The sequence below is a fragment of the Glandiceps talaboti genome, chromosome 4 (assembly GCF_964340395.1).
Source record: "Glandiceps talaboti chromosome 4, keGlaTala1.1, whole genome shotgun sequence".
Lineage (NCBI taxonomy): Eukaryota > Metazoa > Hemichordata > Enteropneusta > Spengelidae > Glandiceps > Glandiceps talaboti.
In genome coordinates, this window is record NC_135552.1 from 27,196,233 (window position 1) to 27,223,704 (window position 27,472).

The 27,472-nt window shown below is 34.8% G+C and overlaps 1 protein-coding gene across 1 annotated transcript in view; it reads right to left on the minus strand.

Annotated features, from left to right (window-relative positions):
• Positions 1–27,472, minus strand: part of LOC144433706 (adenylate cyclase type 5-like) — a 105,249-nt gene that overhangs the window by 29,588 nt on the left and 48,189 nt on the right. The window contains exons 3-5 of the mRNA XM_078122059.1: positions 9,550–9,699; positions 6,767–6,888; positions 5,219–5,330 (exon numbers count right to left, since the gene is read on the minus strand). Of these exons, the coding sequence (XP_077978185.1) occupies positions 5,219–5,330; positions 6,767–6,888; positions 9,550–9,699 (384 nt within the window). The remainder of the gene's footprint in view (positions 1–5,218; positions 5,331–6,766; positions 6,889–9,549; positions 9,700–27,472) is intronic.

Here is a 27,472-nt window from a genome sequence, read left to right on the forward strand (position 1 = left end):
ACTAGTACTGAAAGTGATGTGAGACATCCTGGGAACAAACAAAGTTAGGAGCTTCACATCTCTATAACCTTTGCCCACTAGTACTGAAAGTAATGTGAGGCATTCTGGGAACAAACAAAGTTAGGAGCTTCATACCTCTATAACCTTTGCCCACTAGTACTGAAAGTGATGTGAGGCATTCTGGGAACAAACAAAGTTAGGAGCTTCATACCTCTATAACCTTTGCCCACTAGTACTGAAAGCGATGTGAGGCATTCTGGGAACAAACAAAGTTAGGAGCTTCATACCTCTATAACCTTTGCCCACTAGTACTGAAAGCGATGTGAGGCATTCTGGGAACAAACAAAGTTAGGAGCTTCATACCTCTATAACCTTTGCCCACTAGTACTGCAAGTAATGTGAGGCATTCTGGGAACAAACAAAGTTAGGAGCTTCATACCTCTATAACCTTTGCCCACTAGTACTGAAAGTGATGTGAGTCATTCTGGGAACAAACAAAGTTAGGAGCTTCACACCTCTATAACCTTTGCCCACTAGTACTGCAAGTGATGTGAGGCATTCTGGGAACAAACAAAGTTAAGAGCTTCACACCTCTATAACCTTTGCCCACTAGTACTGAAAGTGATGTGAGACATTCTGGGAACAAACAAAGTTAGGAGCTTCATACCTCTATAACCTTTGCCCACTAGTACTGAAAGCGATGTGAGGCATTCTGGGAACAAACAAAGTTAGGAGCTTCACACCTCTATAACCCTTGCCCACTAGTACTGAAAGTGATGTGAGGCATTCTGGGAACAAACAAAGTTAGGAGCTTCGTACCTCTATAACCCTTGCCCACTAGTACTGAAAGTGATGTGAGGCATTCTGGGAACAAACAAAGTTAGGAGCTTCACACCTCTATAACCTTTGCCCACTAGTACTGAAAGTGATGTGAGGCATTCTGGGAACAAACAAAGTTAGGAGCTTCATACCTCTATAACCTTTGCCCACTAGTACTGAAAGCGATGTGAGGCATTCTGGGAACAAACAAAGTTAGGAGCTTCACACCTCTATAACCTTTGCCCACTAGTACTGCAAGTGATGTGAGACATTCTGGGAACAAACAAAGTTAGGAGCTTCATACCTCTATAACCCTTGCCCACTAGTACTGCAAGTGATGTGAGGCATTCTGGGAACAAACAAAGTTAGGAGCTTCACACCTCTATAACCTTTGCCCACTAGTACTGCAAGTGATGTGAGGCATTCTGGGAACAAACAAAGTTAGGAGCTTCACACCTCTATAACCTTTGCCCACTAGTACTGAAAGTGATGTGAGACATTCTGGGAACAAACAAAGTTAGGAGCTTCATACCTCTATAACCTTTGCCCACTAGTACTGAAAGTGATGTGAGGCATTCTGGGAACAAACAAAGTTAGGAGCTTCACACCTCTATAACCCTTGCCCACTAGTACTGAAAGTAATGTGAGGCATTCTGGGAACAAACAAAGTTAGGAGCTTCATACCTCTATAACCTTTGCCCACTAGTACTGAAAGTGATGTGAGGCATTCTGGGAACAAACAAAGTTAGGAGCTTCACACCTCTATAACCCTTGCCCACTAGTACTGCAAGTGATGTGAGGCTATTGTTTAATGGTGTATACAATGTACTGTAGTTGGTAGAAATTACTTTTCTGGGTCCCCTAGACATAAGAAATGCAGCTATGATAACATTGTTCTAATTGCCTTTGTTGCCCCTTAACAATGTTTTAATCCCATGGTTTTGGATCAGTACCTAATAGATTAAATATGATAAATTTTTGCTTGATGACAAATTTTTTCTATAGTTCTAACGACAGGCAGTTGTGTTTCAAATCCAAATTTCAAATCTAATCCAACCAGGGCCTTTATATTCTCCCAGGAGGAATACAGTAATTCAAATCACAAGGTCTTTAGCTTCTCACAGGAGGAATATGGTAATTCAAATCATATGTAAGGCCTTTAGCTTCTCACAGGAGGAATACAGTAATTCAAATCACAGGGCCTTTAGCTTCTCCCAGGAGGAATACAGTAATTCAAATCACAAGGCCTTTAGCTTCTCACAGGAGGAATACAGTAATTCAAATCACAAGGCCTTTAGCTTCTCGGAGGAGGAATATGGTAGTTCAAATCACAAGGCCTTTAGCTTCTCCCAGGAGGAATATGGTAATTCAAATCACAAGGCCTTTAGCTTCTCACAGGAGGAATATGGTAATTCAAATCACAAGGCCTTTAGCTTCTCACAGGATGAATACGGTAATTCAAATCACAAGGCTTTTAGCTTCTCACAGGAGGAATACAGTAATTCAAATCACAAGGCCTTTAGCTTCTCACAGGAGGAATACAGTAATTCAAATCACAAGGCCTTTAGCTTCTCACAGGAGGAATATGGTAATTCAAATCACAAGGCCTTTAGCTTCTCACTGGAGGAATATGGTAATTCAAATCACAAGGCCTTTAGCTCCTCACAGGAGGAATATGGTTATTCAAATAACAAGGCCTTCTAAGCTTCTCACAGGAGGAATATGGCAATTCAAATCATACAGAAAGTATGATTCACAATATCCATATTAAAGTTAATCTTTCAAGCTGCACTAGCTGCAACTTTAATATTTTTGAAACTTTGTGATTAGATATAATTGACTTACTCCCACGTACACCCTGAACAGTACTGAATCACCTGTCGGTACATACATTCATGCAGCTGTATCCATAAATTTGGTACAATAAATCCAACTGAATATATTTTTAGGTCAGCACCCCAATGCAATCACATTTTCAACTTCCTACTGTACTGCTTATGGATAATATATCAACTGCTGGTTGAAGTGTACCATGTCTAATTATTGGTGATTTAACAATTTTCAATGAATATAGTGTTGGTTGTCTGATCAAAAAGATATAACACTCCATTTACAGCTAGTGCAGCTTTGAATATATCAAAATGTCGCCATATTCTTTCCCATTAATTATAACACAATGATCTACTATGAAAAAGGGTTTACAATATGATGACTTCTTTTTTCAATATCGCAATCAAAATGAATACATCGAATTCTATCGTTTGAATAAATTTCTTTTTAAAAGGTTAAAGATTCTACAGTCCTATATTCTAATAAAACTGACTTTACAAAATACAAAAGACAAGTCATTGAGAATGACATAGTCCCCGCTATGATTGAGTTTTACGGAACTGGCAGTTTATGTTGTCATTTTCTTGATATCACTACTCTGATCACGCAACCACACTTGTGAACCTAAATCAAACAGACTTAGATATGTTGTGTCTGCTCGTTGGACATGGAGCATGCCTACTCATGTTGTATCTCCTCGTTGGACATGGGACATTACTACTCTTCAAGATGACGTGATGGAATAATATATTCAACAATAAAGGATGGGTCGGATATGGGGGGACCTGTTCAAGCATGTCTGAGTTATGGCATTGAACATAGAAAGTTCGCAAACAAAATGGCTGCCAGGCAGCCATATTGGATCGTATCACGACGAAAATGGATATGCACATGTATGTCATAGAACACTGTCCTAACGCCAACTTTGAATGAGATCTGTTCAAGCATGTCTGAGTTATAGCTTTGAACATGGAAAATTCGCAAACAAAATGGCTGCAGGCAGCCATATTGGATCATATCATGACCAAAATGGATATGCACATGTATGTCATAGAACACTGTGCTAATACCAACTTTGAATGAGATCTGTTAATTTAAAAGCATATCTGAGTTATGGCTTTAGACATGGAAAATTCGCAAACAAAATGGCTGCTAGGCGGCCATATTGGATTGTATGATGAAACAAATTAACGTGCATATGTATGCCATTGTATGTTGCCCCTGTACCAAGTTTGAAAAAAATCGGTCCAGGCATCTCCAAGAAACGGCTCTGGACGGACAGACGGACGGACGGATGGACGGACGGATGGACAGACAGAACCAAATCCATAAGTCCCCGTTCCGGACTTCATCCAGCGGGGATTAATTAGAAATCAAGAGACTCAAGAGTGAATCAGAATACAGATCTATATGTAATGTACCGCAAAACGAGTCATCCCAATTACACAGAAATTTGACATTTAAACATTCCATTAAATTGTCTCACCCTGACCTTCATGCTTGTTCAATTTTTATTAGAATCAGAATCAGAATCATAATGAGAATGAGAACACCAATTCAAATCCCTCAAGTAGCAGAGTCTTAAAACGAGAACATTCACATTAACATTCCAAATGCTAGAGTCTACATAGCAAGTCCTATCACAGTTTCATCAGGCAATCATTCCTTCTCCCATTGGAAAAGGTTTGAAAATTGCATTCTATTTTAAGAATGGTGAGGAGTTCAACATACTCTGATAACATCATCCTGTAACAGTCTTGGGTTTCTGATCATTAATGAGCACTTTGGAATCATGTTGTATGCTCTATTGGGAGGGACATGAAGTACTACGGAACTCTAAATAATACTATCAATGAATTGTGATCAAAGTAAACATGTTCTATGCTCATTAAAGACAATTTCAAAATAACATTGACTGTTGCATCTATTCTCTCTTGATCCCTGAACATTGTGAATTGGTACTGACTGCTGATATTAAAATGTAAATATCATTAAATCATCAATATAGTGATTTTGACACCATTTCACAAAGTCAATGGTTTATAGTATATATTTCATATCTTTTCTTCCAACAGATATTTGAGAACATTTTGCCAAGGGTTAAACTTTGACAAGTGAACATGCTTTTCAGTGCTTATATGCCCAAAAGGGGTGAAATTGCCTAGTTTCTGACGAGTAAACAGACATTTTAGTATTCATGCCAAAAAAAGGGTGAAATTGCCAAGTGCTAAAAAGGGGAGTGACATCATCATGAACCGATGAATTCAGCTAGTGCCAAAAAAGGGTGAAATCACCTAGTTTCTGACAAGTAATTAACATGCAGTTTAGTGCCAATGTGAAAATAAAGGGTCAAATCACCTAGTTGTGATGACAAGTACACTGGCATGAAATGAATCAACTTGCAAATGTCGATTAATTATACACAGTTACAGTGCACAGCTATCATGGTTTTAAACAGGTACAAGAATTGAAAGTAGGACATGACAGTTAGCTCTATCCATCACAATGATTGATAGACCAACTTGAGTACAGTATCTTAATCTTTTGTTGACTATCATTGAACACACACCTGTGCTAGCTTGTCAAACCTGGCAAACAGCTCGTTGAGAATCTTCACCAATTCCTGTGCTGTACATTGTGATGACAACATTGTAAACCCCTCTATGTCTGCAAATAAAATGCTGAAATGACACAAAAAATAATAAGGAGCTCAATATTACTTTTGACACAACCAAATTAAGGAAGGCTAATCTTTCAAGGGTTACATAATATATCAAAAGTGACCAACTGTCAACGATTCTCTTTAGAGCATCAAAAATATGTTATATATGGACCATTACCTTGCTCTTTTCAAATGCAACATTACCTAAAGTATCTTTTACTGATAAGTATGCAAAAGGCAGACAAAATGGATTTCAGTGGCATTTTGAAAGCATCATCAAACACAGTTTGAAAGCATTATCAAACATAGTTAGAAGGAATAAGTACTGGATAAATTCAACCTAGTCTATCAGGTATTTTGTAAGAAGATCGTTCACTAAGATTACAGAATATATTTGTACATGCATAGGAAAGAATATAAATTCAGTCTGGACTGTTTCAGGGATTCTAAAATCTTAGCCAAACAGATGCAAGTGATATGTATCTGATGACCTGATATCAGTATGATGTCTGCAAACAGTAGATTTTTTAATACTGATAATTTACTAGTATTTATTCCCAGAGATGTAAAAGATTATGTGATAAATTTAATATAACATTTCAAACAGTCTGCTGATAACTATTTATTGTGGGAAAGGGCAATGATAATTAGTTGTCTAGCAACTAGTCGAGTCCGTCTCTGCTACAATCTTAGTAATTACTAAATTGTAGGCATGCTGATCAATTTATGCATGCTGTTCTCCTTATGTAATGAGGGCTACAAAACCATGATAGTTTCAAAATCTTACAATTTACCACAACTCAAGATTGAAGTGAATTGTGAGTTGATGTATAAAGGCTTGAAGCAAAATAAGAAATGAGTTCTAAACTCTCAATCACAGGCACTCAAATCAATGTGTAGAAAAAAAATATGTATTGTATGTAAATAAGACTTATTTACATACATATTTTTTTTTTAAATCATACACATTGATTCGAGTGCCTGTGCTCTCAATCATTCACAATTCATACCAATTTGATTTCAATCTGATTTTGGAATTGGTTTTACATTATATCAATCGTAGTGGTGTGACCACTACAGTTTTCATCATAGTTTACATCATATATAAATGTTTGATGTTGCACTTGTGAATGTGCATTTAGGGGGGGGGGGGGGGGGGGGGGGTTGACCTATACTAACGATGTTCTTCAGTTGAGCTTGTGCGACATTGTGCAATCGTCCCTTATAGTCCTAAATGTAGCCTACATAATAACCCTGTCAACTCTGGTCAATGTACATAATAACCCTGTCACCTCTGGTCAATGTACATTTGTATATCAAATTTATACGAACACTGACTTATACTTCTGAGTCAGGTTTTACAGGATATGGAAAGAGGTAACTGTCAGTGGACAGATTATTGGTACATAATTTCCTGTCTAAGTGAGATATAATGTATTAGTTATTTTTGAGTACCTGACATTTTCATGCCTTTGTATATAAATTTTATGGAACATCATGTCTTCTTGCTTGCTGGCAATGTCTGCTTTCATTTCCATGGCAACATGTCTTGGCAACACAGACAACAAAAGTCTCTCCTACAATATGAAATGCAAATAAATCAACTGTATGGGAAATTAAACCCACAACAAAACAACACAACACAACACAACACAACACAACACAACACAACACAACACAACACAACACAACACAACACAACACAACACAACACAACACAACAACACGTACAACACAACACAACACAACACAACACAACACAACACAACACAACACAACACAACACAACACAACACAACCAAAGTCCCTAATACAAGCCATAACTGTATGATTATAACACACATCTCAATCACTGCAATGATTTCTAATTCAGAATATTTTTTTGGAATGTCTTCTTTTCATCAAAGAAGTACAAATATATACAAACAATGTAAATCTGTACCCATTTTGTTAAGAATAAAAATCACCACTTTACAATTTCCAGTACATTCTGTACATATAAATGTACATGTCATCATTACGTTGTAGACAGATTAATATTCAAGTTGAGAGATAAAAATAAATGATTGCTCATTAAAAATGAAACACATTTTTATTGCCAAATTATTTTAATTAATAGCTGGCAATTTAATACTTTCTTTTAATAAATTAACCAAATTGTAAACATCGACAGACTATCAGGTTTTCATCTATCAATATATAACTTGCAAAATATGAAATAACACACTGGCCCAACAAATTACATTTTTGTTTACATATTTATATACTGCTGTGTTATCAATGACACTATCAAATAATTATATACAGAGTTTCTTCTTTATATTTTGTCAGTGTTTCATTATCCACCCACAGTCGTAAAGTCATGCTCCCTTGACTCTGATCTTTTAATTCAACAATGAATAGAAAATAGTTTTTTGTGATGTCAAATGTACAAGCTCCTAACGCATCAATAACCTACAATCTATCACCATTGCCTTCAGTGGCTACCATATTTGATTTCTCCCTTTATGATTGGTTGCTTATGACAACTTGTAAACAAGATGATAGTCTGCAGCCATATGTCTCACTATTAAAGTGAACAAGATGGCGTTTTGCATCCAGTGAACAAGATGGTGGTTTGCATCCATGTCTCACTACATAACAAGATGGCGGTCTGCATCTATGTCTCACTACATAACAAGATTGCTGTCTGCATCATGTCTCACTACATAACAAGATGGCGGCCTGCACCCATGTCTCACTATTAAAGTGAGCAAGCTACCAGTCTGCATCCATGTCTCACTACATAACAAGATGTGGTCTGCATCCATGTCTCGATCACTACATAGTGAACAAGATGGTGGTCTGCATCCATGTCTCACTACATAACAAGATGGTGGTCTGCATCCATGTCTCGATCACTACATAGTGAACAAGATGGTGGTCTGCATCCATGGCTCACAACATAACAAGATCACGGTCTGCACCCATGTCCCACTATTAAAGTGAGCAAGATGGTGGTCTGCACCCATGTCTCACTATATAACAAGATGGCGGTCTGCACCCATGTCTCACTATTAAAGTGAGCAAGATGGCGGTCTGCACCCATGGCTCACAACATAACTCCTCACTATTAAAGTGAACAAGATGGCGGATTGCACCCATGTCTCACTATTAAAGTGAGCAAGATGCCAGTCTGCATCCATGTCCCACTACATAACAAGATGGTGGTCTGCACCCATGTCTCACTATTAAAGTGAACAAGATGGCAGTCTGCACCCATGTCTTACTATTGAAGTAAGCAAGATGGCAGTCTGCATCCATGTCTCACTACATAACAAGATGGCGGTCTGCATGCATGTCTCACTACATAACAAGATGGCGGTCTGCATCCATGTCCCACTACATAACAAGATGGCGGATTGCACCCATGTCTCACTATTAAAGTGAGCAAGATGCCAGTCTGCATCCATGTCCCACTACATAACAAGATGGCAGTCTGCACCCATGTCTTACTATTGAAGTGAGCAAGATGGCAGTCTGCATCCATGTCTCACTACATAACAAGATGGCGGTCTGCACCCATGTCTCACTACATAACAAGATGGCGGTCTGCATCCATTTCTCACTACATAACAAGATGGCGGTATGCACCCATGTCTTAAAGTGAGCAAGATGCCAGTCTGCATCCATATTCCACTACATAGTGTAAACATATGCAGTACTTCATTTATCCATAAACTTGGATTTTATTGTTATCGGCAATGGTTGGTGAACTATAAAAATATATTTTATATCAATGATATTTTATTACTTCTGAGTATGTTGTAGATTATCTGACAACAGTAAAATGTACATATACATAGTTCTATTTGTACTGTGACAATCTAACATGGATGATACTCAAAGCAGAATTCCTTGAAACATTCAAACAAAAGCAGAAGCCAACAAGGGGATACTTTTCAACAATACTGAGTAGGAGTTTGGTATTACATTTTACTTTCTGACAGAAAATCTTTGTCTACGCTTGTTTTGAATAAATTTGGAGGGCATTTGAAAACCAGCCCAAAAGATTTGTGATAAAAAATCTCTGAGACCAAAAATACAATATTGCCATGGTAACACATCACCATAGCAACCTACTGTATGTGCATAAATTTGGAGGACATCTGAAAACCAGACAAAAAGATTTATGGCAAAAAATGTACCAAATATACAATATCACCATGGTGAAATGTTACCATGGCAACCTACTTTACCTGCTGCTGGTTTTCTCTCTGGGAGTTCAATCTTGCTTCAATGCATTTTCTAGTTTCAAGGAAGGCTTGTCTTTGGGCGACCTCTGTAGGATAGTGGGTAAACACGCCAGCTATATTGGCACATGTGAAAATAAAGATGTTGGCAAGGATCTGAAAATAACAAGAATAAAAACAATATTTTGGTTAGATTGGTTGTGATTGTAAACAGGTAGTCTTTGCTAAAATGTGATGATTGAGGTTTTCAACAAAGAACTTTGAAATTTTCATTTATTTATGGAATATAGTAAAGAACTTTTTATTGTATTCCTGGTTTGAAAACCCTTTTAGGATACACTGTAATATAGTAGGATATACAACTTGAACTTGAATACAAGTAGGAACATTTTAATGTAACAAATGCATCATTTGCCAGCAATATACTGATCTCCCAATGTTTTAAACATGGTTTCCTCATCAAAATTATACTAAAGGTATGGAAATCGTCTATGTACATAGCTACATTTTACCATTAGACTCGCCAATATCTAGGGTTTTACTAGCTCTCCCTTCCCATGTTACTGGGGTTCTTAAATTGGCAAAAGCACTGTGGAAACATCTCATTTTCGCAAGCAATAGCATACTGATACTGCTTTAATGAAAAGAGGCGTGTCTCAAAGAAACCTGTGGTTTTTGCAATGATGACACATATCATCTATAACCATCTGGACAGGGTCTCTTTAAGTTTAAAGTAAATGTATGATTGATCAATTATGGCTGTGACCATAAACTCTTCCATGAACTGAGTACCCAAAGACCCAAAGGAATGAGAAGAAATCATTAACAGAATGTAAGTACATTGAAGGTACATGCTCAAGTGAGTGCCATCTGGTCAAATTCCCATAGCAAATGAGTGTTTTATAAACTAAGGTTTAAAAGTCACAATCTAACTGGGTCATCACAGTTTCAAAGGCTCCTTTAGGTATTGACAATGTTTTTTTTCTGTCATGCCCCAATTCAGGAGAACCTCTATCATATTTCAAGGTGATGCAGGGCTTGGTAACATCACCACAGGATTTTAACAGATATTCCACACCTAATCTCTAACAACAGATTAAAGGGTTAAATAGAAGTGTTACAAGGACAATATTGACAGAACCCCACAGCCTCACAGTGGATGGTAGGGCACACAGAAATTATTTTCACGAGTGATTCGGTTTATTCTGCCGCCGTATTTTCATGAGGAATAGCGAGTGAAAATACAGCAGAATAAATCTTCATTAAACTGTTACAGTATACAAGTAATATAAATGTCAATGCCTTCCTTCTATAATACTACAATTGTCTTCTGGCATTGTTAGAACTGTTGATTACATAGTAGGGATTCCGTGACATGTTTTTATATACATATCATAAATTATATCATCACATCATCTAGAAGTTATATCTTCATACCAGGTTTGAATTCAGTCAATTACAAATGATGGTTAAGTATGCTTCAGTAGGTAGGTAGAATACTGCAAGTACCTTTTGAATGAGCATCAAACAATATGCCCCAAAACGTATCATCTCAGTTTGTGCCTTTTTAAACAGAAACCAGCAGATATTTGTAAAGCTCTAACCATTTTGCCAATTAAATGTTTTCCCTCTCAAATGCCAGCAACTATTCTCCTTTTACTCATCAATACTTTGACATTTAACTGATTCATCATTTAGTTTTAAATTTTGGAGGTAGTTATTATTATGTCATTAGCGTCAAAGAATTTCTGTATATTTCTACTTATGATATTGAATTTCAAAGATAATTTCACTGTTCTCTGATGTTATAGAAGTCAATACTACTGCAGGGAAAGCGTAGGCTTGGATAGAAAAACAGGGCTAAGACATTATCACAAATTGATAGATGAAAATACCAAATAAAATAAAACTCAAAGTATACTAGCAGCTTCACTGCAAAGGCTATCAGATACTTAAACTCATTTTGATTCTTAAGTTGTTTATCAGGACACCACAGAGTTTCACCATCAAGAATGTATCTCTTAGCAACATCTCCATCATCTCTGTTGCTAAGCAACAGCCTATGGATGGTTCATTACTCAGCAAATGTATCATGCTTCACTAATAGTCAGAATCAAAGAACAAAAATCCATCTTTTGACACTGTCTGGCTGAAGTAAAGATAAATTGTTGGTTGTTTTTTTTTATTACAAATCATCAACATTTACATTCTGAGTCTTTTAATTTCAGTAAGCAACTATAATCTATAACAATATGGTGACCTTTTCAGAAAGCTCTTTCGTGGCATCCAAAAAGTGCTTGAGAAAAGATATACACAAGATATGCTTATTCCTCTTTCTACTCAAGGCTCCTTTTTCTTTATCAGTTACCGCTGGAAACCATGCAATATCAAATTATGACTCTTTCAAGAACTACTTTACTGTAAATCTCAACCAGACAATAAACAAAGTCACATTTTTTATGCAAGCTAGGTTTGCATTTTGTTAATTTTTTCAATTTTTATTCTTGTTTTTCTTATTCAATAGCTACCTACCAGCCTACCAAAATAGTACATAATTTACATATTTAGACAACCTACGCATAAATAAATAAGAGGTCAAAGGTCAGAGGTTGATAAACTATTAGTAAAGATCGAGGTACAAAGACAAGAAGCGGCATTCGTCCTAATATCCTATCTGTCCAATGAGTCACAAAAACTCACTTTCACCACCTTGATTATAAACACAACTTCTTTAAAAATAACACAACTGAAATTATTCAATATATCAGCCATGAACAGATACATGTACACTGGAGTAGAGAATTCTGGGTATGCAAACAGTGGAGGTGCTTCATTATGTAATTACTCCTTTCATCTTCAAGTACCTTTTTTAGTGCTTATATCAATTGTTTCTATCTAACACTCATGTCTTAGTATCTTATTATCTTTATTTCAATAATACAGGTTTACAGATAGGAACAACAGACAAACTGATATATACAGGCACCTCACCTTTGTTCCCGTTTAACATACACTGCATAATTTTGACATTATTGTGGAGATGATACATATTTCTTTGCTGACTTTGTTCATGTATATTAAACATTTTCATATTATTCTATTCTATTCTATTCTATTCTATTCTATTATAGACTTTTCATAGCAAGTCTGTTGAAGCAAAATTTCTGAAAAACTAGAGATTGAATGGAGGTAATGAAATCTCAATGTAATATAACAATAATATGTATAACAATCCTAAACTTGTCAAGTATTTCTATAACATCTGTTGTAAAAAATAATTCACAAATACATTAATAAAAGTTGTTTTGATTATTTTGGTTAGAAGTTTAATGCGATCAACATATGCAGTCACTTAGATTGACACTGCATGTATTTGACATAAATATGACAAAGGTACAACAGTTTTAGGACTCCCTCTATTGTCTTGCATTCATGGACAAATAGTCTTTTAAAAGTACACAATGTATGAAACTACAAAGTATTCACAAATACAGAGGAACAGCTTTATTACCATGGCAATGATTATATTATGCCATTTAGTAATATTTATAGTAAAAATCTGCCAGTACACATGAGACTATGTCAACAGTTAAACAAAACATGCCCTTATTTGGTCATTATCACACATATATACAATGTAAGTTTTGCTGCAAAAGGGCAATAAAATGACTTGGATGGTGTATATTATGAAGCATAGAAGGTATGACCTTGTCCCCAAGTGAATTGATTCAAAACTAATCCAAACTGCATCAATTTAGTTAAATTGGTTTGAAACTGGATTTTGTTCTCACAAGAAAACTAAGAAATGGGTTTGAACCAATTCACTGTAAATTTGCTTTTGTGTCAATTCTGAACCAATTTACTTTGAATACTTCAAACCCCTGAGGTGGTCTTGAACTAAATCTGTTCAAACTGGTACGAGACAGGAGAACCGATTTTGATTTAGTTTTGAAGTGATTCAACATTCCAGTGGGACAAGGCTTATAGCTTGTATAAATAACATGACATCATTCTTCAATACAATTTTCCAAAACATGTATTATAATAACACCGAAAGATACCCAGGAGGAATCTTATTTTCATAAAATGTTTCTTTTATAACAGTCACCAAGCTGTTATTTATTGGAAGATGTTCTTCATGATAGACAATGTGCATTCATTGTATGCAACAATGTACATACATGTATTCTGGAATACTCATCTTTAATACTAAGATTACACATACAAAAATGTAGGCATATGATGTATATCATGGAGAAAAGTGTTGCAGTAGTCACTGTGATAACTTTTATGAGTAGCAGTCATTTAAAACAGGAACTGTACATCATAACTTTCAAAAATTTTCCATTCACTGCCTCCAAAAAGGTTTATGAAATTGTTTCAGAAATGCAATAACCTATCATACTTTGGTATTTTCAGAATAACGCTGGAACTACATGAGTGCAATATTCAAACTCCCTAAGATTTTGATTTTCCTCTTACTCAAGAAAAGAATGACTGTATTTCAATTTGTAGTGCTAGACGACTCTAGAAACCAGGGATCTTTTGATATTTCAGTACGTGAGTGGTGAGACACAGCGTGTTGTTACATGTATGCATGAATTCACAAAGCTTTTCAGTTTCTTTAAGAAAGAGAAAGATTTGACAGAAACGTTCTATTGATATTTCAATTTATCATCTCTTGGTATTTTCAGAATAATTCCTAACTACAAAGAGAACTATATGCCACATATCAGCACTGCCTTAAATATCACTTCAATGTAGAACTGTGCCTAGGGGACTAGTTTCCCAGAATTGTGGAGACTAATTTCTCAGAATCGAAAGTCCTTAAAATCTAAACTTTACATTATGAAAACATGCCCCTGGTCTTTTTGAAATATTAAGAGAAATCATCTTGGTTGAAGGGATTGTTGAAGGGATTCATCATCTTGTTTTCAAGGAAATCAACAACCTTAAATTTTCAAATAAAGTAAACATAATAGTACTTGGTAGCCATATATAGTTTAGTTTCAGGATACATTTTCATGTATCTTTTGTACAGTCATACAAACATGTGTGCATCCGAATGCATTTCAGTGTTTTTGCCACGACAGAGAAAGCACGGTGCAAACACCGTCCTTGCCATTTAGGCCACCATGTTGGCAGGTTTCTACTGTGCTTCAAAAGTGTTATACCATCTTTGAGTTTTAATAATCTTTGAATGACAAAATCATAGCAATACTTTCACATGAAGAGAAATACTGATCCCCAATGTACGTGTGTGTATGTGTTAAAATAAACATGTCAGAGTTTGTTCCAGTGTTGAAGACATGTATATTATATGCTGATCAGTATGCAAACTAATATGCAAATTACCATGTTATTCATATGTATATTAATATGCAAATTAGCCAGCTTCCTTGCAATCTATCCTGGTGAGAACACTGCAATACAATGTATGTAATGTATCTATCAGATGTATCCAGTCATCAATACAAAATGCTATTGAACATAATTTTATAGTATCTTCTGATAGGGGGTTTACTTCATCAGTGAACAATTACACTGGAAAATTTCAAACAATTTTTTATCATTTTCTTTTAATGGCACACATGAGGGTCTATTAAAGAAGCTCAGTGTCCTACCTACATACAAAATAAACTACATGTATGTTTACATGGCTAGTAAATTTCATCGACTACTTTCTACAACCCAACACCAATTACTTGCAATGAGGTATACAGTTGTAATTGTCTCTACTCTCCCAGGTCTTTGAAACACAGATATTCAATTTAATTTATCACTTCACTTTCTAATTATCTACAATTTGGTCGTCTTTGTGCCATATTGTCATAGCAATTAAGCGTTCCCATGAGTTACAAGCATTTCACTATCACTTCAGTTCCAGCAATTATCATGTCCACACACACGTTGCTGCATGTGCTGCCATCCAATAAACCAACTCCTTCACCTATTTTACACATAATACTTGATGAGACACATTAAACACATAGTGCTGACTTCAAAATATGGGCTTGTGCAAAGCCCTAAAAAAGAACTAACTTATTGGTAAACATATATGTATGCTACTATATTTTCTTATTATAAATACAGGCAACAGGTGTTTAATACCTTTTAGATTGTTTGCTACGTAGTCATAACGAAAAGTTTGTGAAAAACTTCATCTTTTACTGAGAATCTGTTACTTTATAGGTTTTTCAAGTATGCACAGAATCACTGCATATATATCAAACATAAACACATCTGGTACATCTAAAACAGCTGACATAAATAATACACTTTTAATAGATCATCCGAACATGATTTTATAATAAGATCACGCAGGAATATTTCACAACCAATGTACTGAATTAACTCCTAATGTAACCGACTCTCTCCGCATAGACTAGCAGTTGGGAGATCATGGGTTCGAATCCCATTGCCAACAAGGGATTTTTCTGCGACTGACCTAAACTCAGGGTGAGTGTTCTACAGAGTTCACGGGTAGACTGTATCAGTCTGCCATGTCTCACTCATAAGATGAGTGTGAATTTAGGAGGACTCTTCAAACAGTCAGGGATGATTACTCACATGGAGCCTGCAGGTCTGCAAGTGATGCTGGGCCTGGGTGACTCCAGGATGGCCTGTGGACTGACTAGGAAAGCCTTGACAGAGTTCCACAGCATCATGATATACATTGCCCAACAAAACCTTGTCACATGGTCCTAATCCTAAATAGATTTGTATAGAATTGTGTGTATTCAGCTGCATAAAAAGAAAATTGCTGGTGGCATTTCCAAGCACAAACTTCTTTAAAAATTAAAAACTAGGGGAAAAACAAATAACATCGAATATAGTTATGATTTATAATTATCGTAGAAAATATCACTTGACATATTTGAGTATTTTTGACTAAAAACCAGGGCAACAATTTGCATTTGGGTTGAAACCATGGCAACAAATTGTTTTTACCTTATTAATTTCATTTAAAAGCTTCAAAGGAATGAATTCACCTCAGAAGAAACATTCTGCATAATCATACACAGAAGATGTTCACTTTGCATATTAAAATAAGTGGAATTTGTATATGAAAAGGAATGTTTCCCTCATGATATCTATTCATCCAACAATGAACTAAACATAACTTTTCATTTACTAATGAGTAAATTAATTATCCACTGATGTACATGTAAGGTAGGGGTTGTCCTGATGAGGAAACTGCAAGTGAACTGCATTGCACTGTAATATGAAACCTAAACTATCATCCTTACTGCATTATTTGTATCATCACCAATGTTTTGTTTCAGTATTTAAAGTTCTGAAATTCCGCTCCTGAAAACATTGATATCACCAATAAAACCAAGCTGAAGCAGATCAAAAACATAAGTCATGTATTTGAAGAAATGACTTGTTAAGGTTTGTGAACCCCTAATGGAGGGAATATACATCAGTAATGGAGGGAGTGTACATCATGTCAAACATGTATATATGTGGATATCTGTATACCTTGAACAATGGATGGAAACCCTGCTTACACTCTAAACAATCTAAAACACTGGTAATCCAAGGATTTCTCATCAAGTTAACAAACCAAGTCTTTATTTTCTGTAATTTCATGGTTCAAATCTTGCCCACGGACAAACATTTAGTTAGTTTAACTTTTACAGACATAAACAAACTGATAAAAGCAACATCAGAGGCACCCACTATTGTTGTTGTTGTTTTAATATATGTCAGTTTGATAGAATGATAAGGAGAAGACTTCTCAGCACCTTCTAAGTCAATTTTAATTGTCCATTACTGATAAAACGATGTTCTGATCACAGGCATCTCTAAATAATGGCTGCAAAGGATGCATAACAAATGAGCTGGGCTTGGAGGGTGCCTAAGTATTAGTATGCTAGATTTGGAATGTGCCTAAGTATTACTATGAATATTAGAGTATGGAATGATAGCTGTGTTGAAATATACTTTGAAATTCACAATTTAAAACGTGGACATTTCAAAATTACATTCTTGACAGTTACAAATTGTTAACAAACTATTCAAGACACATTCCAGGTGAATACAACTATTTGAAGGATTCATATATCAATGAAATATCCAACTCAAAAATCTATTCATCTGTAACAAGGATATCAATCTTTAAAATACATTAGGCCATCAAATATTTGTGCCATCTTCTGGGAATTCAAGCTGTCCTACAAGGGGAATGTTATCAACATTCTCTTTTATTGTACACCTATTCAACGTTTCACTGAGATCCATAGAAGTGGAACGCCATCACCTTGAAACATACTATGGGGTTTAATTAGAAATATATGGTTTTGTGAAGATATTCAACTTATGAACTAACACATATTGTTAGGTCTTCTATTAAATTATTACAGAATTTATCAATTCATGGACTGAAAGCACACTATACAAAAGGTTCCATTACCTTTGTGCAATATTAACAGAGGACTTGCAAACTGTGCGAATAGATAGTATTATCTGGTAGGTTGAAGAAAAAGGAAAATTTCTATTTGTGATACTTTTCTTAAACTTATATCATGAGAGAGAGAGACAATTAAGTTCGGAATGCCAAGGGATAAAACTGATCCAAAAATTATCAACATACAGAAATAGACAAAGTATTGCAGTTTCTATCCAGTATTTTCAATAAATTAATACCCTTGAGACTGTTTCACTAGCAAGTATCATGCTTCAGTTATGTACATGTATCTGTGTACAGGTGTTCCCATGCAATTTAGTCCAAGAACAATATATTACACATGGAGTTTCTTACCTAATGTACATGTGTACACATATTATTTTATGATAAATATGGTAATCATTTGGTCAAATATGATAAGGTTGTGAGATTATATGGCATACTACCGGTATTCCAGAGACTTGGCTATCTAGCTTGACAGTCCTAGGGTTGTAACCAATTATAACAAGCCAGCACATGTATGGTATGTTGAGCCAGATAGGGGCAAGTGGCATGTATATATACATTCTATGCATGCACACGACTGTTGTGCATCATCTTTGTGCAAGGTTTGAACAAAGTCAGCCTATACATGTCAGAAAGGTGGATTTGAATGAATGGACAAGCGACACAAAGATCAACCGAAAGACCTGATTGTAGTAACTGCCACTTGGGTGTTGCCTGCTGGCCACAAAAAAATTTGAAAAATGCAGAAAATTACATACTGCAGCTACTGAGGTAATGGTAAAATCAGAAAGACAACATTGTTCATTACGATTCTGTACTGTTTATACTGACTAAAAGCAACTGACTACATGGTTTCCCTGTAAATTACAACTAATAGCTTCAGGGTGTAGAGTCATCAATTTCCCCCAACATATAGATTGCAGCACTTTCATTTTCAAGATGGCTGCACAAGGGAAGCAATTCTAGTTAAATCAACTGTGTTGAAAGAAGGAGGAAATTAGGGTGGATTTTAAATTGCAACACTAAATTTTCATTTTACATTCAATTACTTTCAACATATACATTTTGTAATGTCAGACACTTTTCACCTTATCACTATTGCTATTGACTGCAATGAGGAAAAGAATCATTCATATTTAGCCTTACAGTCAGTAGTTCCTACAAACACTCCTTACAACTTTTTGAATTGTCAAATTCATGCCGTTTTCATGTTTATTCATGAATGAATTCCCCATTAAGTTTCAAGGGTAAACAAAGAATCCATCACTGTGTCTTTCCCTTTTTAACGTTTCATAAACTGGCTTAAAAGGAGAAAGGCCACACCATAAAATGAAGACATTTTTGTTAACTTTGGTTTCTGGAGAGTCATTTCATGATTCACATCACATAGATTCACTGTCCTTGAAGTGGTTCAGGGTTGCTTCATGAGAGCGTTATCAGACATGCATATGTATCAGATGAACAACACATTTCATGCCTACTGAACTGTGGGTAATAGCACCCAGAAATCACAACTAGCTTTTGTTCATCTAATGCATATACATATATGTTGACTTCCATGAGGCAATGCTGGGACACTGCTAGGACAATGAAAGAGAAGCAACTTTCTTTTTGGAGTTTCTTGGCATTAAAATGTGAAATTTATGTGACGGAATATAACAACAAAAATGCCTTTATTTCCTTGAGTGGTGTTTCCAACTTTGAATGTCAACCAAATACCGGTATTTACTACCATGTTGTGTTTAATTACATGAATATACTTGCATCTATTTAAAAGACATCTTCAATAGTTTATTGATCTCTCATAAATCAACCAATATCTGGGCACAAAATGATCTTGCAAAATAATATTTTGAGATTACATAGATCACAATCGATTTCTTTCAATTTCTTTTTCCATTTCTTACAAAAACCAAATTTTCAAAATACATCAGAAAAAAAGTAGCAACTCATCTTGGCCAATGGTGATAAATTTCATCACCCCATCATCAACTTTTCACTGGCCTTAGGCTGATGATAAAGTAATAACTCAAATCCCTGACTAATACTAGTAGCCAATTCTCACAAGACATTTATAAAATTGCATTATACAGAATGAACATAGTACAAGTCAACTTTGCTACTTCATATCCTATACATGTAGATGAACAATTACCAAGAGAATGACAACTCCTAAAAGTCAAGAATCTACAAGCATTAGGATCCTGTCCAGACCCTTGTGACAAGAGATGACATTTGGACTTGGAAAGACTTGGAGTATTATACACTGTGATATACCTACATCATGTAATTATCTTATTCTGAAGAGGATGCTTGTCATATGAAAAAGTCAATTTTGAGTCTACATGTATCTCAATCGATCCAAACCCCCAAATCCTACTAGTTACTATACATTTTACTTTTATATATTAATACCAAGGGTTGATGCATGTAACTTAGGGTTCGGAAGTGTTGTGTTGTGAAGCAAAGATCTCGCATGAGAGTTACCCAAAAACAATTATTGGATTGGCATTGCAGTGAGTAATTGAAATACATGACAATACAAATGAAATCTAGACGCACTCTAAATTATACATTTAAGAATTTGGTAGACTGCCTACTTTCAGAACTTACAATGTAGATCTACAACTCTTTACCCTCAAGAACAAGACCTCTCATGTGGAGTCAAAACATTGTTATTAAAATAAAGTTTTAAACGTAGACACCTCTTTTATCAAACCCAATTTTACCAAATTTACCCAATTGATTTGTTATTGTAGTTGGACTGACAACCATCACAGCAACCTGGTCTGCATCCCTTATTGTAAGACTTTAATCTGTTGAGTCTATCTTCGCTTGATTTTGACGAAAGTTTCAAAGACCTACTTATCTACATTTTTATCACTACATAGAGTTCACTTTTTTAGATCCACCTGTAGTCAAATCTTCCATAATGCTTTACATATCCCACATGGATTTCTTTTGTTGGAAAATCTTCCACTTAACTTCTTTTGAATATTTTGAAAATCTTCCATTTTTGATGATCCAATGTCTCTCATGATGAGACAGAGTGACTCTTATAGATTTGCAAGCCCTTGGGAAAACTAATTTAACTTTTTTTTTAGTTCCAATGAGAACCTGGCTATTAATAATACATTTGCTTAAATTGACAGTTATAAAACTGCCCTCAGGCGGTTACTTTCTGTTTCAACAATCTCTGCCAGAAACAATAACAAATATCTGATTCTGAAGTGTTGCATAGTACATTAAGAAAAGAAGTCTTTCTTGAAAGGTAGACATGTTCGTTCTGTGAAGATAACCAGCAGCAACTGAACCGAAATGAACTCTCCCTGTCATCATTCTCACAGAAAGAAACATACATCCCATCACATTTCCTCCTTACATCTGTCATGAAAAATTAATGAAGTTCTTAATTTGATTTTGGAAAGCACTTAAACTCCATTAATGCATACAGTTTTTGTCCAGAAGGGGTATTCTCTAGTGGAAAGCAAGGTATTCCTGCATAGATTTATGTCGATCTCTCCAAAGGCATAGATGCTAATCTCTACTTTAGTTCATCATATAGACCAAACCAATCTGACATTTTGTGACCTGGGCTCCATTACAGTATTCTATACAGACACAGACATGTACGGAGATGACATCCAAGTAAAAACAAAGTCATCAAGCCTGTTAAACATGCACATGCATTGCTGTATTAACAAGCTTGAATGTTAGAGGTGTTTTGTAATCAGCATTTGTAAAGATTCCACTGGGATCAAGAACCCCTCTAGATGCACGTTCACTCTTTGTGCAATGACATTCTTGCAAAAGTTGTATGACTACAAAAATCAGTACTTTTGAAACAGAGCCAGAATACATGTATACATATATACATTGTACATCCATACAGTACCTGTGTAAACAATAGCATTATTTATATGTCAATGTCAGTGAAAATAACATGAACACTTGTTATTCTGCTTCTCCTTTTCAATTGTAATTGCACATCCATTTTGTAATTGTATGTCCATAAAACTTCTTTTCAGATATCTATAATTTGTCATCCTTGTGACAACATAAGCTCTACAACACATTACTGTAGATGTATACTTAAGTTGAAAAATAGAGATTGTATGAAAATATCACAGTTGTGACCTTCCTGTCATAGTACATATCCTGCGGAAATGTAGAATATCTTGAGATATTAATATGTCTGTAATAAAGTTGTCAGATAACTTTGTTTCTTACAGTGACTGCAAATCTGTATATTCCATATAAAGGCTATACTCTTCTTATTCATGATGTTCAAAGTATCTTGAACAAGTGATTTATAGGTCAGAATAGCTCCATGTTGTTGTTGTTGTTGTTGTTGTTGTTGTTGTTGTGTTTTGTTGTTGTTGTTGTTTATTTTTTTGTAACATGTGTAGAAGTGGTTCTGCTGTTCAGCTCTTCCACTATGCAGTTTTGTTTAGCAGTGTAATAAAGTGGTTAGTGGTTTCATATGATGACTCACACATTATAGAACACATTTCAAACAGAAAATTGGTAAAATATTGTTTATATTTAATAGTCACCATCTCACAAAAATTTTATTTTCACCCCTAATTTTGTTTATTATTAATAACCCAATCAACTTGTCTTGAACAAACTTATAAATGCTCATCCCAAGACAGCAACACACAAGAAATGTCAAATGAATTGGCCCAGTAGTTTTGGAGAAGAAGATTTTTGAAGCATTTTTTAAACCAAAAAATCTAAAAGATCTAATTTGCATAAAAATGACCCAATCAACTTGTCTTGAACAAACTCATATCTGCTTATCAAATGATACCTACACACCAAATTTCGGGTCAATTGACCATGCAGTTTTGGAGAAGAAGATGAAAGTATAAAAGTTGATGGCTGGATGACAGACGCTGATGGAGAATGAACCTAACCCTTAAGCTCTGCTCAGCTGTCTCTGACAACAAAGCTAAAAAGTCAGCTAAGGTGTGAAACTAGTCAATCTGTACATGTACTCGCTTACTGTTTGAAAGTTGTTTGTTTATAACACTTCTCAAATCATTATCTAGAGTCTATACATATTTGATGTCAGCTTGCTTTTATGTCATTAGGGGACATTTTTGACAAAGAAATTAATATTAAAATTGAAATAAATTACAGAACAGAAACTAACTGCTGTAGTTGATGTCAAATATTAAAGACATGAAAAGTTACTGTCATCACATCTGCATCGTGCAACTTCTCCCAAAATATGAGAATTAAATACATTAAAATTAGCCATGAACTGACTGACTGACTGTTGTACACTGGGGTAGGAATTCTGGGTAACTATAGTGCCCTATTGCCTTTACTGATGTCACAAAACCATTCTGTATCTATTGTTTCAACCTTATAGGTCAATTAGATAGAAACAACAAACAGACTGATAGATAGTAGGGGCATTAATAACATCAGCATACATAATTGGGCATCATACCTAGAATTTCCTACCCTAGTGTAGATAGGTTGGTTCATGGCTAAATTTATTTCTCTTCTGTTTAGAGACACTGTGTGATGTAAAATGGTAAAAGTGACTTTTTCAGGATTTATCAGACATCAACTTGCCTTTGCTACTCTTTACCTACATTGTTATACTCTCCCTATGTATCTATACATGTACATGGCCTTCATTATTTTTCAGATGGAATATTATCTGTGGTAACTGACCTATTTGAACTATACACTATATGCAAGTACCGTATACTCACATCTAACAACTACTACAAACATATTACAAGATAGACTTATGGTTTGGAGATGTATAAAGGGTTGCTTCTTTATAAAGTCAGAGGTGAACCTAGACGTCTATTAGACTGATTTGGATTATTGAAGACATGTTAGTGAATTGGGCTAAATTATTGCAATAATCCTGTCCATCATTGTTAACCTACATGGAAACAAAATTAGACATTTCATACAAACATCTTCATATGAAGATAGGAGATACTTAAACTTAGATATTACGTCCTTACACATCCTCTCTGTTTTCCATTCTTGAGCAGCAACCGTTGTTTTAACAATGTTTCACTTTGTGGCTTACATCAAATGCACTGTTGGTGGTACTGCTTCTGCCGAGTTAAAGTCAGTACCTTGACGTCAGCAATTCAGTCAGACATGGTCCGGCACACATAAAAAATAGCAAGCCCCTTGGAAATACATCTTTGTTATTTCAATATTAGGAAATTCTCTCTGTGCTTTTGTTGATTTCATCTGGTTCTGTTTATATACATCATGTACAACTTAGCAACTGTTCTACTCTTACTTTATTCAAACGTCATAGATTACTTCCAGCAAAACGTTTATGCTAACCTTCTGACCTTTCCTTTTTTTCTTACCTTGAATCTAGAATACTCCTTCCTAAATATGACATTATGGCCTCTCTACTTTAATACAGAAGTGAAGAAATCTCAAAAGTAATCATTATTAAATGCTATTTTAAGACCACATTCACTTAGTTAACAAAGCTCTTGTAAATATATGTATGTTGTTCATATTGCCATTGATTCTATTTTAAGACTAGTTTTACTTGGTTAACAAAAGTCTCATAAATATGCTGTTAATACTCCCATTGATTCTATTCTAACTTTAACACTGGTTTTACTTGGTTAACAAAAGTCTCATAAATATGCTGTTAAGACTCCCATTGATTCTATTCTAACTTTAACACTGGTTTTACTTGGTTAACAAAAGTCTCATAAATATGCTGTTAAGACTCCCATTGACTCTATTCTAACTTTAACACTGGTTTTACTTGGTTAACAAAAGTCTCATAAATATGCTGTTAAGACTCCCATTGATTCTATTCTAACTTTAACACTGGTTTTACTTGGTTAATGAAAGTAATGTAAATTATACGCTATTTGAATTTCACCTAAGACCAGATTCACTTCTGTCAACAAAAGATCAGTCAGAATATTGTTCACATTTTCACCTATTCTATTTTAAGACCAGTTTCCCTAGGTTTATAACAAAAGTCCAGTCAGAATATTGTTCACAATTTCATCTTTTCTATTTTAAAGGTGTAAGTACATGTACATTTGTACAGAAGGTGTTTGATGTACATGGCCTCATAATGAAAGATAAACACTGCATACAGATGAACAAGCAACAATTTATACTCAGTTCTAACCGAGAATTCAAGTAAAATACCTCTATGACATTTCACTGTTTACATATGGCATTTGCTTTCTTGTACTTGTCACTGTAAAGTTAAATAAATCATACTATTTTTTTTTTCCTTTTGTCTGAAATCCTCCAATCCCTACAGATCTTAGAAGGCTGATGATATGTATACTTCATGCTGAATTCTAAAAGCAGTCTTGTCTAAATTATTACATACAGGTTTACAGACATTCTTATAATCATACAACACCATGCAGATATGTATTGTACTATAATTGCCGGGATAAACAATGAAACAGAGAATTGTTTAACTCAAATTCTGTTACTCAAGGCACCATCCACTAAATTCTTTGTTTGCCGTCCGCATGCGAGTAGGTTTGACAGTAGATTTAGAAGAAGAAAAACCACATTTTGTTTTGCTCCACTTTCCACGGAAGGCCTTATTTCATACTATTGTAAATTGAAAGACCGTTCAAATATCTTCAAATATAACTACACATATTTCTAAATCGTTGTTTAAGAAAATCAAACTTTGGATTTGACATTTATATTTCACCAGAATAGTAGATTTAGATACAAAAAGAAAATGAATCAACTGAAAAATTCACTTTAGATGACATACTAACATTGTGTTTTTTCCAGTGTTTATTTTTTCTCCTGTCTGCCTGGTAGGTTTTTGGGAAATTCAAGGATGGCAAACAAAGTATTTAATTGATGGATCCTAACATAGAATGTACCATGGAAATATGCTATTTAAACTTTTACTTTTCATGAAAACTCCAACCTATTCTCAGTTAAAATCATTTTAGAAATCAGGAGTATCGTACAATCTGTTGAAATAGAGCTCAAAATATTAATAGCTAGAATCCAATATGGCCACCAAATACTGTGTTAACTCTATCATGGGAAAAAAAAGATTGATAATGAACTCCCACATTTCTTTTTTATTTCAAAAGGATCAGGAACAAGCTACAATAATCATATGGCAAAGTTTGGAGAGAATTAAAGAAGTTTATGTTCAGGGAAATTTATTTCCTAAGGCACATTCTACTTTAAGACAGACTAGATTGTTACTTGTTTATATAATTACCACAAATGTTCTGTCAAATTATCTTAATGTTTCCTCAGGTGACAAAAATATTGTATTGCCATCTATCCCAATATATACATGTAAATCATACCAGCAGAATAGCAGCCCTGTTCCTACGTAGAATGTTGAATCAGTTTAAAATTAAAGACGTTGTTCCACATGCACTAAAAGTGGTTTGAACCGAATTTTGAATCGTACAAATTAAGTCACCTTAAGGGATGGTCTTGAACAGATTCAGTACAAACTGATTGAATTGATTCAAATCCATTGCTTGGTAAGTTTTCACATGCGGACAGAACCAATTCATCTACATCAATTCATTTTGATATGGTTTCAAATTCATTCGGTACAGTGGACAGTATATTTTACATAAATGTTAATCAATGCATAGAATATGTAACGTACAAATAAAATGATATAAAACCACTTATTACATTTCATGAAATTTACAAATAATTGAATTAAATTCTAAAAATGTCAAATTTGATGAAATAAATGAATTAAATTCTAAAAATGTCAAACCACTCATATTAGATGAGATAAATGAATTAGATTTTTAAAACGTCAAACCACATTTAAGTGATTATATTTCACAAAGTTAATGAGTAAGGGTTCTATTTCAGATGAACACATAAAATGACTTGTAAGGATTGCATTAAGGCGCAAAAGATACCTCATCAAACTAGCATGTGGAGTTAAATGTGATTACCCAGTTTTTAGGTCATTAGAGAGACATTTACTTTTCCTTAAACGATGAAAAGTATAATATAATCTACGTCCAGTTTTATATATACTTCATCCTTCCATTACATTCAATTTAGGAATGTCTAGAAACGTAACATACAGAAGAGTTATCTAATGAGTACTGGTACAATTGAACCTTTCAAAGTTCATGTATTGCCTGGAAATATAATCACGCAGTATTCCATATGGTAACAAATTATGGTCATTTTAAAATAATAGGTTCTGAATGTAATCAGGATAACCACCTGGGTTTAAGAGACATTAAGTGGATACAGTTACAAATAATGACTTGATAATAGAGCAATATAAATCAACCACATAAAAGACGACTGACATCCAAAACCGATGTGAAAATTTGTAGCAATTCATACAACTGTATAATTGAAGGGTTTGGTAAAATATAACTCACGACGTCGTGAATTGTACAGGTACATTCAGCGTGGTGAAACCTAGATTATTACACTGACAGACAATCCTTTCATTCTATACTGGTTACGTGGGTGTAGTGCAGACCTAAAGCTTGTATGTGG